This window comes from Cyprinodon variegatus, unplaced genomic scaffold, assembly GCF_000732505.1.
Source record: "Cyprinodon variegatus isolate N-32 unplaced genomic scaffold, C_variegatus-1.0 Scaffold246, whole genome shotgun sequence".
NCBI classification, from domain to species: Eukaryota; Metazoa; Chordata; class Actinopteri; order Cyprinodontiformes; family Cyprinodontidae; genus Cyprinodon; species Cyprinodon variegatus.
The window spans coordinates 66,262-85,402 of NW_015150699.1; the positions used below are offsets into that span (position 1 = coordinate 66,262).

The window sequence follows — 19,141 nt, forward strand, 5'->3', positions numbered from 1 at the left end:
AAAGTTAGAAAAATTTATAAAAATATTAACAGCAACATGGGGTAACAACAATCAAAGCAAAACTGAAAACCAAAATAAAACTTTAAAGAACCAAAAAGTCCAGAAAATATGACAGCTGCACCTTCTGGGAGCTGATAGAGGTGGCAAAAAAGGGGACAATTTTTTTTTTAATATATATATATATATATATATATATATATACAACTATATATATATATATATATATATATATATATATATATATCAAAATAACACATTTGCAAATTGTGAAGTGGAACTGAAATGATATTAAAAGCTTTGGGATTGTTTTACAGCAAAACTTTAATCCCTGACCTAACAGTTGTGTTCCCCATGCCTTTTCACCACAGTTTTCCAACAAACCTAAGAGGCCTTCTCAGAACAGCTGTATTCTACTTTTAAGGGTAGGCTTAAAACTTTCCTTTTTGATAAAGCTTATAGTTAGAGTGACTCAGGTTATCCTGAGCTATCTTTATAGTTATGCTGCTATAGGCTTAGACTTCTGGAGGACATAGGGACCCACATTTCATCATTCTGCTTCATTCTATCACCTTTCTCCCACTCTGCAGAATCTGTTAGTTCAATCTCTAACGTTATGCTCTCTGCTTGTTCTCATAGGAGCTTTGTCTCGTCTGTTCCTGTTTGGCTGTGACACTATCCTGGAGAGAAATATCAGCTGTGCTGCTGCCCTCAACACATTTTTTTTTATAGATTTGGGGATTGGCCTGTTTTCCAGTGTAGTCCTGTTTCTCTGACTGTGACTGGCTGGATGTGCTCTCTTCATCCTCTGACATGGGAGCTGGCTCAGAGCTCGTCTGCCTGGCTGTGTGTTTCCTGGACGGGGCCGCCTTTTACAGCTGCTTTTTGTATCTCTGCTTCTGTCTCCTTGAACCCCAGTTGGCCTCGGCAGATGCCTGTTAAAAGGAAGTTTTTCCTCTCTTCTTTCGCTACAAGCATGCTAAGTGTGAGGGATTGCATTCGAGTCAATGAGTCGATGCAATCAACTGGTTTTCCTTAGATAGAAATCTTTGAATCAATTGACTGTATGATATGGTGAACTGCAAAGTGCCTTGAGATGACATGTGTTGTTAATTTGCGCTATATAAATAAAATGACTTTAATTTATGCTAAGATTAAATTACACAGATGGATTTTGTGCCCAAGTGAGGTGCCCTTTAAAGGCAATTGGTTCCAATAGATGTTTTATAAGGGTATCCAAAAGGCATTTTTTTTCAGATATCTTTGTAAGACATTTAAAAAAAAACATGCATGCTTTTCGATCTACTTCAGAATTATGTGCTTCATACTGATGGCCATCGTTATAAAATATCTTGAATTTTGGAGCTTTTATATGAGAAAATCTGGCAAAATATCGCTGCATGCTCATCATGATATATGTCTTATATAAGGCAAAGCTGCAGCAATAACGTAAACTCAAAAGCCTATAAACCAAAAATTTTATTGGTGTTAGTGAGAAAGTAGTGTAAAAAACTTTTAGCATTTGTATTTGCAATAACTCTGGGATGCTAACAGACATCTCACTGCATGTGCAGTCAAATTCTGCTCAGCATTGGCACAGAGCCAGTGTCCTAATTTTTTGCATGCCCTGACCCAGACATAGTTCTTATGTCAAACAGAACAAAAACATTTTGCAACATCAAACCTTGAACCAGAATAAATGATAGCTTATGGGTGTGACAATTTCTAGCTACAACGCCATTCTGTTCTGATGAGATCAATGCAGGGAGTAGTACCCTAAAAAAATGATCTCACACAAAGAAGGAATGTGCAGCATATGGAAATGTATAAACTTCATCAGAAAGAAATTCACTTGGTTTATAAAAGCAGCAGTTTAATTCATTCAGTGGAAGATAGAAATGCATTCCAGCATACAGATGGAGGGAGAACGCTGCTTCATAAATTTAGTCAAAAGATAATTTATTATGTTTTGCTCCTACTTTTCTGCTTGGAGGAACACTAAAGCTCACCATGATAGGGTAGGCCAATTCTTGCCAGTACATATCTCTCTCTGTAGAAAAAATAAAGATTGAAAATCCAACATGGTACATGAAAACATAACTTTCGGCAGACCTAACAACAGAATCAGTGATAAGAAATGCAAATGCTGATACTGCGTAACTTCAAAGCGACGTAGATAAAACAGATGGCAATCTGCCTTTGGAACCAATCAAGACAGAATAAATCAAAAACAGACTACTGGACAGTGAACAAGAAAGCAATGAGAACTCTAAAATATCAACTCAGTCTGGGGGAGTAAGGAGTTAGGAGTCAGCGGCCCATGTGTGGATTTATCAGTCCATCTTCGGCATCGGCATCACATAATGTATCAACTACAATATCTTCCCTAATGGATGGGAGAGAAGTGAGGCTGGAAATGTTATTATTTTCCAGAAAGGTGAGGTCTTGCTTTAGTCTCTAAAGATCTAATTAAGAGCTGCAACATATGAGTTGTAGAACTTTTTGTTCCGGAGAAAACTAAAGGCCAAGGTGTGATATGATTTATTAAGTAACACCAACAAGATGTATTCAAGCTGAGAAAATGTATGAGTTTGTTTGCAGAACTCTTTTTTTCTGCTCTGGCAACAGCTCCTACCGGGCCTGTTGAGCTTTAAATCTTATTCATGGTTACAAAAGATTTTTTTTTTTTTTTTTTTTTTTTTTTTACATATTAGCCTTCTGATGAATACAGAAGGCAAGACAATGACTGGCTATGCATGGTCAAACCAGAATTGATTACCTGCTCTTGAAAATAAAAACTTCTTAAAAGAAGCCTGAATGGGATTCATTTTGCACCAGGGATAGTAAGCATGTTTTGATCACAGGTACTTGGGCACCCTACTATTGGTATAAGAATTTAATAATTCAGATCTGCAGTGTAGGGTCCATCCAGAGCTCCTCAAGTCAACAGTAATACCTTGAAATGCACTCAATATAAATATGTAGCCAATGACTCTGCATGAGCAGTAGAGACATATTCCTGTGCCACCTTTGATTGTAGATGATAGAGTTGGACCTGTTTTTCAGTGCTTAGTCCTGTTTCTCCTCTAGACATAACTACGGTCTCAACTTTTACTGTGACTAACTCTGTTTTTCCTCTTTCATCCCTTGGACATAAAAACTTGCTCAGAGCTCGTCTGCTTAACTGTTTCTTTCCCAGACAGAGCCCCCGTTACCTTTTCTAACATAGAAAGTATTTATAGATCAGTGCTTCTATGTTCCTTTTGTATGTCTGCTATTCTCTCTGTAAACTCCCAGTCTCAGCTTACACTGAGCCTGGTTCTGTTAGAAGTTTTTCCTGCTAAAAGAGAGTTTTCCATCTCTCCTTTTGCTGCATGCATGCTTGGTGTAAGGGATTGATGTAGAGTCAATGATTAAATGCAATCAGCCGGTTATCCTTAGATACAAAACCTTTTTACCAATCTGACTGTATGATGTGATTGAACTGTGTGTGTAAAGTGCCTTGAGATGACATGTGTTATAAACTGAATTGAATGTGAAAAATATTCTGATGTCAGGGGTCTAGCAACAGCATTTGAACTAACTGAAATGATTCTAGAGAAGATACCGGTATGTTAAAATGTGTAAAGGGCATTGCAATAATCTAGATGAGGCTGGCCAAAAGTTGGTCTTCGAGGTTTGCTGTCCTGCAGGTTTTGGAGGTTTCCCTGCTTTAGCAGAGCTGATTCGGATGATTGGAGTTCAGCAAAAGCTGTTAATTGGCTATCAATGGAAATAAGCTGTGCTGAAGCAGGGAAACCTCTAAGACATGCAGGACCACAGCCCTCAAGGGCTGACTTTAAGCAGGCCTAATCTGGAGGATATAAAACAAAAGCATGAATTAAGATTTCCAAGTCAGGACGAGAGACAATAGGGCCTGGTTGGCACAGTTTTGCAAATGGTAGAAGCGTGATCAAAACCAGAGGTCTGTCATGATATTTGAATGTAAAGCCAGATTCCATAGTTATTCAAAGGTTTCTGACAGATGCTTTAGCAATGGAAGCAGCAACCCAAGAGTCTGCTTTATGTTTACAGTTCCTTTCTCAGGTGCAAAGATGATGAATTCAGTTTTGTCTTCATTTAAATGAACAGAACTTTCAGTCATCTAGACTTAAAGCATTTTAATAAAAGATGATGCTTGAAAAGCCATTTTGAAACATAAAAAATATACAATTGGATGTTATCTGCAAGGGTGGCCTAGTGGTTAAGGCATAGAGCTTGGAATGCTGAGGTTTCGAGTTCTGAGTTTGAGCCCCACTTCCACAGGTTGCCACTCTGGGTCCCTTAGCAAAGACCCCTAACCCCCACACTGTTCCCTGGACGCCCCACAATGGCAGCCCACTGCTCCCCAAGGGGATGGGTTAAAAACAGAGAGTTCACTTAGTTGTTCTGTACTTGTGACATTGTGATGACAATAAAAGCTGGGAAAAAGAGAAGGAATAAAAAAAGTGATAGAAAATATATTTAAAAGATGGCAATAAGGAACCAGGAGGGATCACATAAAACAAAAATAATAATAGACCCAAAACCAACCATTTTGAACCATTTTGAAGAAGAAAAATAAACAGGATCAACTGAACGGTTAAAAAATCAACAGGAAAGGACTGGATCTGTAATTACATACAGTTGGGAAAATTTATCTAACTCACAAGTAGGAAAAAAAAAAACAAAGACATTTTAAAGCAGAACCTGAAACAAGAGCCCAACACCTCAGCCTTTTCCACAGTGTTGGATGTCAATAGTATTAAAAGCTGAATTCAGATCCAACAAAAGCAACAAAGAACACTTACCTGCATTGCTTGTATCAAAATGTCATTTGAGATTTTACGAAGAGCTGCTTCTGTGGAATGGGGTTTATGAAAACATGACTTAAAATGTTCCAGAAAGTCTAGTTTATCAAAAGCAGAGGTGAACTGTTTGATCCCAACCTTTATTAAACTCTTGGCCAGAAAAAAATATATTTAAAATAGGTCTATAACTGTCTATAATTATAACTTTCTTTCAAAAGGTGTGGGTAATAGCAATCTTCAGACAAAAAGGTATCCTCTTAGCAGCTAAGAGGCATTTACTTTATGCAACTAAAAAACACATAACCAAGCATGCTGGTATATCTTCAGAGAGCAGGAAGATGTCTTCATGGTGCTAACAAGCTGAACAAGCTCAGGAACTGACACTGACTGGAAGAGATCTAAAATACAAGGCCAAAAAAGAGGGGGGATTGTTAGCCCAGGTGCAGAAGGTGATATATGATTCCTCATCTTATTGTCTGTAAAACAATAAGTAAAAAGTTGTCAATCCTTATTTGAAGAGATAGAGTAACTAGGTGAAAAGGATTAAAAGGCTGTGGCTTTTTTGACAGCATTATTAAAAAAGTCTAAAAGATCCTTTAAGTATAGGAAGATGTTCCCTCGGTTAATGCAGTTTCTTCCTCTAAAGTTACATTGTTCTACAAGGACACCTTAAACAGAAGATGGAATCATCTACTCATGGTGAGGAATTTAAAACAGGTATTGATCTATTTTTTAGGATACGGTTTTAAACAGATATGAAATAGATATGAACTGTTCATTAAAATCATCAGTCAGAGCATCTTCATCAGTAAAATGAGATAAGAAAAAATTAAAACCTGCAGGAAAGGAAAGGAGTCTGCTGATAATGAGGGCTACTTGCACGGCGAGCAGTAGGCTGTGAAACAGTTTCAGATCAATCAAAAATAACACAGTGATAGTGTGAGATACAAAATGTCCTCAGAAAAACTCCAATCAATGTTCAATCCCAAAGTAAAAACAAGGTCCAAGGTGTGTTTTTTAGAGTGAGTTGGTCCTGAGCTGCTAAATAAAGTCACAGGATTTTCATGACACTTATGTGTTTTCCCCAATATGACCAGCCAGGACAGCCTGAGAAAAACTGATTAAAAATATTTGAATTATTTAAAACAATGCTACTTTGACTTAGTGGATGGTAAACTACTGCACATTAAAATGGATTATTAAGCCCCATTTTAATCAGCTGAAATTTAATGATCTAAAATGCTTTCTAACTATTCAGACACTCAGAAATACACAATGTCAAGAAAATATGTAAGAGTGCTACTAATGTTGAAATTTGCTGACTTGTATGAGATAATTTGCAATTCAATTACTAAAAATATCGGATGTGGGCATCGACAGAATCCTTCCCACCGGCAAATTCTAATGCATCAATAAACTTTATTGAATATTTTGCAGTCAATTGGTCCTTTGCAATGGCAATGCTGCACACTCCGTCATATCAATAACAATGCAATGTAATGTGGTGTTCAAGCTTCAAATTAAAACCATAGAACTAGATCTGGATCTAGGTTTTGTCTTATTTTAATGAATATCTTATTTTCTTCAGATTGCCTTCTGATAACTGTGCTTTGACAAACTAGCCTATTTGCATAAAATAAAATCCAAACAATGTGATGGGGAAGCTAAACTAACGGGATGTTGCAAACACTTATACTTCAGTCAGACTAAAGTTATTTTAGATTATACTCTGTGAACATCCACATTTGTGTTGCTTCTTTTGCTTCAGGAGAAAAAGAGTTAACATTCAGCTAAAGAAGCTGAAGGCTGTTTTGTTATATGAACAGTAGGAGCATCTGTGTTTCTGGCAGCCAAATAGGTTGCACCCAGTTGATGTCATCGCTTTACGTGCTGATTTGCTAAATAGTGGCCACCGCCTGTGATGGTGTACATATGTTCCAAAAACTTTAAGTAACATTAAAATATTGTGATGCTTAATTTTCCAAAATGTTTATAATGGGAAGTACCTATAACGTTGTTGCTGTTTTTTGGCAAATTTAGCTGAAATTGTCGAATGCAAAAAAAATGTGATTAATGTGGTTAACTGAATCAAAGGCTTTTTTAGTGAACTCTGACATTCCTTTGAATCTCAGTCAGAGGGAAATAAGTAAACACAGAAAGATTGGCTAAGATGAACAGGCTGTAATGTGCTGCTTAGTTTTAAAATTCATAACCCACAAAAAAAGAACATACAAGAGCACTAATGTTCATATGTTTTGATTTTATTGAGCTAAAGGCAGTAGAAACAAAACAAAATAAATTCTTTGTTTCATATGAAATCCTTGCCTGTGGGTTTCAGCTGTCTTAATGAATACTGCATGGTCTCTCCTGCAGCCAGCTCTAACTACGCAGTCATGTTAGAGACTCAATGCACAGCAGTGCTGGTGTCATGGGACAAATGGAACGCTTTGCAGGACTGGTAGAGCCGTAGCTTCCCGTCCAGGGTTCCTGTTAACAACTAAAGAAGAGAAACAAAAAGAGAGAATAAAATCAGGGACTGCTTTTTATTTTATGGATGAACTTTTTTTAACATACATGTCAATCACGACCTCCTATTAAAGGAGTTTCATACTATAGTTAAGGCCTGAGCACACACTGGTTGCGTATGACTATTTAATCTCCAATCCAATATTTGTCCATGTTACACTGACTGCCTATAGAGAGGCTCAGACTATGCAGGGTGAGCAGATCTGCACAAATATTTTTTTCACTTCTTTCTCTGTGCCACACAAATTTAAAACAATTTTCCACATTTGACTTGGACAGAATATGAAAAGTTAATAAAAATAAATAATTAAAAAATCACCCGCACAGCTATAAAACAAAGCCCTGCTTAGCATCATAGATGGGGAATTTTTATAGGTCTATATTAAAACATGATGAGAAAGTATGTCTCCACCACCAGGTGGTGCCCTGTCCTCTGTGGGCCTCCCTGCACACCTGCGGCTCGTTGGATCATTACTGGAGGAGTATTTGAGCAGTGGGCTGTCACTACCTTGACGCCAGAGTGTTAACCAGTTTTGGGTACTCTAGCCAAGCTGAGATTAGCAGAGTTTAACCTAAGATTTGTTTCTCTGAGTCTTATCTAGTTTTTGTGTTTGCTCTTCGGCAGGAAGCCTTCCTGAGTAACTGGATACCTGGACCTTCTCCCCCTGGAAGGATTAACTGAGTACACACTGAGCAGGGGAAAAACTCCACATTATCCGTTCAAGTCCTCTTCGGAAATCCAAGTGACAGTCCGCTCCTTTACTCCTCTGGGTCCAACGCTTGTCTATCTGTTTGCCCTCCGACGAGTTCCCTCTTCTCTGGATTAACCCCCACAAGCTGGATTCAAAGATTGACAAGACCCCCCTCAAACGTGAGGCCCTCTCCAGTAATATTGGAGAGGGACTCACCAATATTCTAATTTAATCAATAGTCAAATTTCCTACGGTCCCTGAACTGATCCCTGTGATCTCCCCTTCAGACTTTCCACTACTGGTTCTCCAGTCCACTGAGTTCCAGATTCAACTTTTCCCTTGGTCTCTGAGTGGTTCTCTGCATGTGGGTCAGATCGCTTAAACCAATCATGACACATAAAGAGGGGAAAGTGATGAGCTTTGCTTACCTGCTCTGTCTGCTCCTCGTTATTTAGTTTTTTTGTGCGGTGTTAGTGAGTTAGCTAATTATTATGAGCTTGCATTAAAGCTCACTTCATTTGTGTTGATAACAACCATCAATTTGGTTCTTCGTTTGAATGGTGAGGTAATTAATTTCTCTGAAAAGCTGTGACTCTTGCAGTTCTTTTTTTCTTCAGTCTTATGTCTAAAGATGATAAAGATTTCCCTTCAAATTAAGACAAGTTAAAATTCAAATTAAGACAAACTAATGCTCAGATAAAGTGCCATGACTTTTCGAACATTACTTTTAAGAACTGTTTATGTGTGTCAACATTTGCTGTGTAATCAGAAGGAAAAATCTCAATAAAACAACATTATTTGTTCTATTAGTTTAACCAAAAACACTAAAACCACAAGAATGGCAACCAAACCATAAAAAATGCAGAAGTGAGCAGAATCATTAGTTCCATTTTTGGCCTGCATCTCACATAGAGCAATTGATTGTGCTTTAATTATAGACTCTAACTTATCTTTTTAGAATACAACCGGATTTTCTATATTATTTGAACATGTGTGTCTTTCTTTGTGTGTTAAGAAGCAATAAGATTTTCTGTAATGTTCGGGTTCTAGAATGTGTGTGTCTATGATCCTTTTTTTTTGAATTGTTTGTTACCTTTTTGGGTGTTTCCTTTTTAAAAGCCATCTTGGAACCTTGCTAAGGAGGTGGCCTGACTTAAACCCAGCTGTCTTATAGAGGGAGCCATGATGGCTGAACTTTGATTGGCTTAGGGTAAATCGAGTAGGCGGGGATAACAGTATATAGGTGGACTGCTGGCTGTAGTAAGGGGTCTGATGGGAACGCTGCCATTTAATCTAAGTTTAACTATGCTCTGATGAAGGAGACCTAATAAATCTTTTTTTGTTTTTGCTCCAACCAACTTCGCTGAATTTTTCCTTCCACACCACACCTCTCAGCGCAACATTGTGTAAATGTGTCTCTAACTCTTAGTAAACAGCTAAGAGTTGACACGTATAGTGCACAATCCCAGAATGCAGTGCTATGTGACATCAGTGGGTATTTCCCTATAGAAAATGTATTTTCAATACAGTGAAGTAACTCACAACCATATTGACACACCCCAGACTTTTCCACATGTCAGGTCACAGAGTAGCTCAAATTGGAGCATATCTAGGGAGGAGAAAAGTCAATATACTGGCTTTGTGACTAACACAAATGTACTTAGTCCCTCCCCCCAAATAAGAATATTGTAGAAAATAATTTTGCTTCAATAACAGCTGCAAGTCATTTATTTATAACAGTATTTACCATTGTTAAACATCTAGACACTGGATTAAACTATTCTATTGCATCTCTGGTCGTATATTAGGGAACATTATAGTGGTGGAAGGTAAACCAGTCTTAAGACTACTAGACTCCTTTGAAAGGTTTTCATAAATAAATAAAACCTGTATTTAGTCGCTTCCATGTTTTAAAATGTTTTAACCAGTTTTCTTGTCCCAGTTGCAAAAGAGATTCTACCAAGACCATTATTTAAAGAAAAACCATTTTGTTTTTTTGTAGCTTATTGATCCATTAATGTGTTAAACCCGAAGTAAACAGACTAGTGCGTGTCTTGTGACAAAAAGTAAAGGTTCAGGGGGTAAAGAATACATACTTTAAATCACAGTATTTTCAGTCTGCAGTGACTAAAAGAGTCTGGAAGATGTCGGGAAATGGGCACACTTTCAATTTTTTTTCAAACAACAAATTTTAACTCTATTTTATAGCATTTTAATCAGGTTTTGTTGTAAAATGCAATTACACTGCAGGACTAAAATCACTTTATAAGGCCATAAATATCATAAACAACCTTAATTTGTATCCCTGGGGATTCTTGAGTAAATGTCAGTGCCTGCATTAATTTTCTTTATTCCCATTTCTTTAAGGGGGGGATGAGTGGTTAAAAAACACAACATATTCTGGATAAAACTAACAGCAGTAATGAAGAAAACTATTTATTTAAAAAAAGACCTTTGGCCCAGCTGTTTTTCAACATTGTTTCCCATGTACACTAAAGCACTGCTGAACAAATCTTTACCAGCAAGCAGATGACTGTACTGGAAATGGGAGTCACACATGCTGTGGTCCGAAGATGACTCAAACATCGTAAACTGGAGAGATTTTAACGCTTCGATGGGGGAGAAAGTTTCAGCCACTTTTAAATCCTCAAAAGATACTAAAGGGAGCTTGAAGGTCAAAGACAAGCCAATTTCTTTTCAAATGGAGCCAGGCAAGATGAGAACATTACATCTTTATGTACTGTAGATCTCTGTTAAATAGTGTCGCAGCTCACTTTACTGTTACCTTAACCTTTGAGGAGTTGCCCTTTCATCCTCTCAACGAGGGACCTTAATTAACAGTTTAGGTTCTCCCTCCCACAGTACAATAACAGCTGTTTAAAACTCTATAGGATTAGAGATGTGCTCTAAAAGAAAATTCAGGGATCTTCAACATCAGATGGCAAAATTGCAATTTTTCTTTTGAGAAAATACTTTCTGATAAAAAGAAAAAAAAAGGCTTTTTTTGTTTGTTTTACACTTTGTTTTTTACTTCCAGTGAGTGTCAGCAATCCTGAACATAAATCGTAAACTGGGAATCTGAGTGACCCTCAGAGCCAAGAGTCAGAGCTTATTGCAAGATGATTTACCAGAGACATACACGGTGGGGTCAGGGATCACCAGTTCAAATGAGTTATCGTGTTTTCCGTAGTGCTGCACTTCGAAGAACAACATCCCTCATGGGTCAGGTCTCTGTCAAAAGACCTGATTTGCGTCTTCAGATGTTCTTACAAAAGTCAACTCAACTCTTACACAAGCAGATGTTCAACTGCGGTTTAAAATAATTTGCCATTTTAATAATCTGTTTTCCACACACATAAAAATCTAATATCCAAAAATTTGAGGATTCTTGTTGATTTACTGATATTTTTTTTTTTTTTTTTTTAGATCAAAGTCACACTCAAACCTTTCAGGAATTTTAAGTGAAATCAGATTCAGGACTTGCGTGAGACACACTGATTGTTACATAATATAACTTACTGTCCACCTTGATGGCTCAATACCACAGAGCACAAATCAATAGTTCAAAGCAGGAATAAATATGTCACTTAAAAACGCAGCATGGATTAGATTTTCAATGGGTACTTCTTTCAAATATTTGCATGCTAGAGGGGAGAAATGATCAGATTTACAAAATATATAACTATAATTAATAATATTCGCCTTATACCTTCTGATGTTAAACATAGCAGAAGAAGCAAAGCTCTGTGAGGACTTTTGGCCCAGCTGTTGTCCAAACATTGTTTCCCATGTACACTAAAGCACAAAGAAATCTCCTAATTCTATGTCAGCTGAACTGGCAACATTGCACCAAGAACAATTGTTTAATAATGTATGAAATAAAGTCATTAAAAGCTGCGCTGATTGATAAAGACAAAATAACAGTCATGCCGGAGTGGAAAGGGGACGACCTGGACCAATATTTACAAAGGGAGGAGTAGAGAGGTCTTTGAGAACATAGACATTCAAATGTATTCCATTAAGCTACAGCTCTGGAGCAAGCTTTGGAGATTCTCATCTGTAAATCTTTTCCAGCTATGCGATACAAATTACCTATCAAAACACCAAGAGGTCAGAAATGAAATGATACAGTTAAAGTCTGGTGGGACACCAGCTGCATGCTATATTTTGCTGCAGAGAACAAAGATGATACAAAATGACATACGGAGAGGAGAGAGAGCATAGAAGTCACTGAGAGGAAGCACTCGTTGCTCATCTAAGTTTGGATGACACTGCGTGTGAACTTTCTGCATACAGCTGGTTGTGTTGGTAAGTGATCAAAGCTCTGCACTGACTCTCTGCAACTGAGATTCAAAGTAGTAGGGAACACATCCCTCACACATTACTCAGGGCCAAAAACACAGAACAGAAATCAGCCATACTAGGATTATGATATTTCTTTTTTTGCCTCGGTCTTTTCTTTTACACGATGGTTTAGATTAACAGCTGTGAAGTAATTATTTTTTTATGTCAAAAGACAACCATTTCATTTGAGCCAAAGCCAAACAGATTTTGCAGAGCAACAAAGTGTTGTGACTAAAGATCTGTGCCCTTTCACGCTGACTGAAGATAAACTTGAGGAAATTAAACACAGTGATCGAAGAGCCTGTTTCGTGGTCTTTTTAAGGAAAAAATGAGTGAAAAATGAAAGGGGAAATATGCACTACATTATCTACCCATGTCAAACATCAGAAGCTTCTCATAGCAGCAAATATGGAGAACATCTGGTCCTCAAATGTCACAGCAAGGTGAGCACAGGTTGGGGACATATTTTTATCAACTGTCTAAAGGGGGAAGTATGAGTAGATCTTAATGTAATAGTAATCTAGTATACAAGCAGTTTTGCAGGTCGTTGTAATACTTATAGATTTTTTTACACTGCATTGTGAAAGGACAATTATTGAAGGATAAGGTTACCACCTACCAGACTCAATATAATATAGATATATATAAATATATATATATATATATATATATATATATATATATATATATATATATATATATATATTATATATAATATATATATATATATATATATATATATATATATATATATATAATATTATATATTTTTTTAAATGTAAATACACTTATATGAGGCAAAGTGTAGCAAGTTTAATTATATTGCCCAGTTTATAATAAAATAATTATAAATATAATTTTATTAAATTTTTTATATTTTATCATTATAAAGATATATAAAAAAACCTGAAAATGTTAGAACTGTAAATTTACAGTCATATTTTTCTATTACTGTTTTTATATTTTTTTTTTTTACTATTTTTCAAGGATGCACTTCAAAAAATGAAATTGTCTGGCGGTTGATAAACCAAATTTGTGATGTATTTTGGAGCTAAACCATTCAGTATTTTAAGGTGCATTCTCTTTGATACAGGGAGCCAGTATAAAGACTTTAGGATTGGGTTGATGCGCTCTACTTTCTTGGTTTTAGTGAGGATGCAGGCAGCAGCATTCTGGATGAACTACAACTGTTTGATGGGCTTTATAAGCAGTCCTGTGAAGACAACATTGCAATGATCAATTCTTCTAAAAATGCACACAATTATTTTTTTCGAGATCCTGCTGAGGAATTAGTGCTAGAATCTAATTAGTGCTCTAATCCTAGAATCTAATTAGTGCTCTAATCCTAGAATCTAATTAGTGCTCTACTCCTCGAAATGTTCATTAGGTGATAGTAGGCCAACTTTGTAACTGTCTTTGTGTTTCTTTGAATGTTCAGGTCTGAATGTTTTACAAACTTTCACGAACATGTAAGTTTTGCTTAGAAGTGTATAGGTCTAAAAATACACCTAATAGTCTAAGATTTTTTTTTTCAAAGTTATAGTATCACATTATATGTAACTTATTTATGATCTCTAAAAATAAGAAAACATGTCAGGCACCTAAATAAAAACCTAGCTGGGCTATACAATATGGACTTAAAATCTTATCACGATATTTGCAGTACTATTGTGATAACAATAAAACTGATGATAAAAACACTGCATTAATTATTTTAAAGACGTTCTTAGGTAACTGTATAACTGTGACTGCATGCCATAGCAATCTTAGCCCCACAAACACTGCTCTCAAAAACATATACAAATTTAAACAGGCTTCTTCAGGACACCAGTTACAAACATAAATGTAATTTATGTCACTATACATCCCATAATAACCTGATTTAATCATATTCTTCAAATTGGCCAATTCCCCAATGGAAAAGAAAAATCTATTTTTTAAATCACCCATTTCATGATTTTTCTATTATCAACAATTCTAATTGATTGTTTAGACCAGGCATTCCCAAACTCGGTCTTCAAGACCCCCTGTCCTGCAGGTTTTAGAGGTTTCCTTGCTCCAGCACAGCTGATTTTAATTGAAAGCTGATTAACAGGCTTTTGGTCTACTGCAATCATTTATAACCAACTGTGCTGAAGCAGAGAAACCTCTAAAACCTGCAGGACAGGGAGCCTTGAGGACCGAGTTTGGGGATGCCTGGTTTAGACAATAAAACTAAATTGTGGGAATGAATAGAAATTTATAACAATTACGATAAACGATACAATAAAGGCCCACCCCTACAATCAATGTCTAATTTAATTTGGCAACATATATATTTTTTTTCTTTTCTCAGTGTCTGCTTTTAATCCACATCTTATCAAATAAAACAAAATGTCCAGAAGAGCTGATGTGGAGCAAGTTTGCTCTGACTGATTAAGTGTGCTTTCAAACTGCACAGATCACCATAGCCAATAAATGGCTCTGAACCAAAGTTTTCCATTTTCAGACTTGAAAATCTGAATATATCGCTGTTGTGATGAAAAAGTTTTCTCTAAACGGAGTTACACAGATGGATGTGAAGATTTAAAACATGTGCTTTGGGTCAAACAGGCGATCAACTAGTCTCAGGAGTCATCATGCAGAGGCTGTGATTGTGTTGCATATCTAAAAATGCTTCAGGTGCAAATTCCATTTCTCTTAGGCGTTCCAAACAAACCAATAAATCATTTTACAAAGGAATTGGTGTTTTTTGCAAATACTTTTGCCACACAATGAAAAATAAATAAACAATATATAATAAACACATATATATTCCTGTTACCTCTGGTGTTGCAGGGTTGAAAGCCACACTTAGTACAGTGTCTGAGTGTCTCTGGAGTTTGTGGAGGTAGGTGCTGCTACGGATATCATACACATAGGCCTGAAATAAATAACACAGTAACAACAAAAAAATCTGTTATTGCTGTGAATTCAAAAAACAGATGCAATAGAGAGAGAGAGAGAGAGAAATAAACAAAACAAAAAAAAACCCCGAACATCTGGGAAAAAGGCACAGCACCAGTCAGAGGTGGACATGGAAGTCATTATTTTTCCCTTTTCAATCATTGGTTTGAAACTCTTTTCTGGGACTTTATAAAATATAAGCATTCAACTTCAGTATTATTTGAATAAAAGAGTCGGGTCCACCTTTGGGATTTATTTCAGATTGTCTCTAAAATTCATAAATATCAATATGCTCTATAATATTTGTTTGTGCCCCCTACCACATTTCACCAGCCAGGTTGCGTAGCAATCAAAAGGTTCTAAAAAATGACGTCCCATTGTTAGATCACAGCTGTTGGCAGAATTAATAGCCTTGTTTTTTGTTTTTTATTTTTTAGAATAGTTGACTCTTAGTTGCCACATGGCCTACTAACTTTAATAGGTTTCAGGTTGAAGCCCTCAAAAGGCTGTTCAAAAAAGTTTAATGCAGGGATAAAAAATAAAAGAAATCAGTGTTTAGGGTTACTGTTCCATTGAAAAATCCAACTGATTCCAATTTTAACCATCTCAGCCAAAAATACAGGCTCAGATGGTTAGAAATAACCCATAAACCACCAATAATGATAATGTATAATTGTATTTTAACCACCACTGGTTATTGGAGTTTTAAATAAAATGGGCAGGGTAATAATAAAGCACATGGAGGGCTGCCTCCATATGCTTTAAAATCACCAAAACCAACATATGTATTTAATAATTAAAAAACAAACATGCTTTCAAAAGAAAAGTACTTCTACCAAACATTTCTGATGGTTAGTTTAGTATCAAATTATACATAAAAAAGTAAGTGGATGTAATAGTAAAATTTAACTGTTTGTATGAATCTAATTAATTAAGATTATATCGCAAATATGTTCCAGGAGGTTTTTGACTCAAAACCTTGTTAAAGTGTTTAACATTCTAAGGGAATCCTTTAAAGTGTTCTTGTCCTGTTCGTCCATGAGTGTTTTTTGATATATTATGACAAGTATAAACGTCTGTGGCTTATAGATGTCTCAGGGCAGCCACAAATAAATACACTGCAGCAAAATCTCTTCAAGTTTCCAGGAAAATTTGGAAATGTCTTTTCTTAACAGAGATGCTTTAAATGTTCATGCTGTGCCGAATCCCCATAATTAATAACATCAAGCAGGATGGATACATTATTTCACAGTTTTCCACAAACATATACACCAGAGGAGAGATGGGTAAAGAAAGGGAAGTCTGTCCTCTGCAAAAAGTCTTGATCGTACGGTTAAGACACTGTCTGGAAAAGCAATTAAACAGCTCTGCTTAGATATAAATGCTCCATTTGATTTTCCTTGGGTTAATATTTTGAACACAGATGAAAAATGTCTAGCAAAAAAGGATCATCACTTTAAATTGACAGAACAGTGATAACTATACCCTAGCCTTGATAAGGTTATGCTTTTTGGTAAAAGTTTAAACGTTTGCAACTGTTTGAATATAAGAAAAAAAAAGGTGCAGAAAAAGAAAAAAAGTTGGCATCCAGAAAGGAAACTTAAAGTCCGGAACAGAAAAAAAAAAACTGTTTTGACAGTGAGAACAATCACAGGCAGGATGGGTAGAGGTGAAGGCATAAGGGAGACCTCAAAGAGACTAAATCGTAGGAGAACATTTCAGAGTAAACAAGCAGATATAGCTACAGCTGGTTGTAGTAAATAGATTTAGATTTCCTCTTGTTGGGTCTTTAAGGTTTCAACATGGGCTAACAACTCTCTGTGATGTAAACTATAATTTGAGGTTTGCTCATTGCTTCATAGTCACTGTAGTATTATCTACAGTAGTAAGTAAGTACAGATATTTAAAAGCTTCTTAAAAATTAATAAGAGTGATAATACTGTTAAAATATTTGGTTCAGATAGGAAGTTCATCATTCTTGCAGTCTTATCAGATGCTTTAAGAAGCACCCACCCTGGAAAAGCACCAATTTGCATACAAAGCGGAGCAATCAAAAGAGGCTGAGTTGACTATAGCCCCACACATTGTTTTCATACAACCAGCACACTGTGAAACATGTTTGTTAGCTGTTACTAAATATAAGTTCACCATTCAATGTTAACTGCTGCCAGGTGGGAGACTTTTCTGCTAACTAATACTAGAGTTCTGCAAGGCTGTGTGATGAGTCATCTGCTGTTTTCACTTTACACACATGGCTCCATACAATCTCATAAAACATTATTACATATAGAGATAACAACAATTCTGTCGACCAAACAAACATCTTGATGAATCTGTATACAGGCGCCAAAGGCAAGGCAAGGCAAGGCAAATTTTTTTGTATAGCACATTTCAGTATTAAGACAATGCAAAGTGCTTTACATGATTGAAATATAGGAAAATAAAACAGAATCAAAGCAAGTAGGAAAAAAAAATAATGATACAAAAAAAAAAAATGGATAGAGCATCATCAATGTGATGGTCTATCCAAAACTAAGAAAATTAATAACTGATGTTCTAGAGAAAAGGGGGCATCCTTTTAACTATACTTCAGAGGTAATTCAGTTGAGAGAATGGCCTCTTTTTAACTTTTTCCAATATAGAAAACCTAACATTTGTACAAAAAAACCATAGCTTGCTAAGCTTATCATTATTGGTGTATAATAGCAGGTTTTCTTTTTAAAGTATTCTTACTGGTAGCATTCAGGTGCTGGTTTGGCAGCAGCTGAGAAGAAAGCCTCCAGAGATTCATCAAAAGAGAATAGAAAAGGATTGAGACTCAGAAAAATACATTATCGTACATTTACAAGACTAGTGTGATTAATGTGAAACTTATAACGCTTTTCACCATTAAAAGGAGTATCCAAGTGTCGTTAGAAAACAGAACAACATTCAAAGTGTTTTGACAACAACTTATCAATGTGCAACATCCTTAAATGATGGATGATGATTTGGAATATCCATATTTTTTATCTTTAACCTACCATCCATTTAATTGTATTTCCTATATATTATGTAGATGGATTTTTTTTTCTTGTTATTCATGTTGTGTACAACACTGGAATTGAGAACATAACTTTATTGTACATTGTGTATTGAAAGGGAAGGAAATGAATTTAAAAATGTAGCACTTGACTGTGCCTAAAAAGTTTTGCATGACTGTATCATGACAGATTAGTTTTTCCTCCGCTGGTAGTACGTCAGTTGGCTTCCAAAATTGCTCACATATTGCATTAGCCTTCAGACCCCTCAACCAGTGGGAATATATATAACCAGTTGATCTTAAAGTGAATCAAAAAGATCATTATTTCTGTGGAATATTATTTATAAGATCATATATTTTCACTTCATTCTGTTAAGCTGAGCTGTTCTGAAGTTTATACTTTGAGCTCCTTTTTAGCTTATAAGTCAGCTCTCATTAAATTCATGTTTTTCCCAGTTTAAAATACTGTGATTCCAGCTTTCATTTTGTGTAAACTCTGTTTGCATCACTAGCAAATGATTTAACAGTTTCCAGAAATGAGGAGCAGTACCCTTAGGAATGGAAACAAACAGTTTGAACATACAAGACATGGTTCGACATTCCAAAGGAAAAAGATGATCAGGTTGATTATGGTCTGGTAAAAGAAAACAAATAATTGCAAGAATGGATCAATGATGGCATCACTTTCCCCTTTGTTGAGCATTCTTTAGGAACTGGGTAGATTAAAGGAATAGTACACCCAAAACATGATTAGCCTTCATTTTCTACTCACCCCCATGCTGAACAACACTCTGGAGTACTTTTTT

General features: G+C 36.0%; 1 protein-coding gene across 1 annotated transcript in view; it reads right to left on the reverse strand.

Annotated features, from left to right (window-relative positions):
- wdr27 (WD repeat domain 27) overlaps nucleotides 1-19,141 on the reverse strand; it is a 61,341-nt gene that overhangs the window by 10,560 nt on the left and 31,640 nt on the right. Inside the window, 2 exon segments of the mRNA XM_015381985.1 lie at nucleotides 7,231-7,323; nucleotides 15,192-15,290. Coding sequence (XP_015237471.1) covers nucleotides 7,231-7,323; nucleotides 15,192-15,290 — 192 coding nt within the window.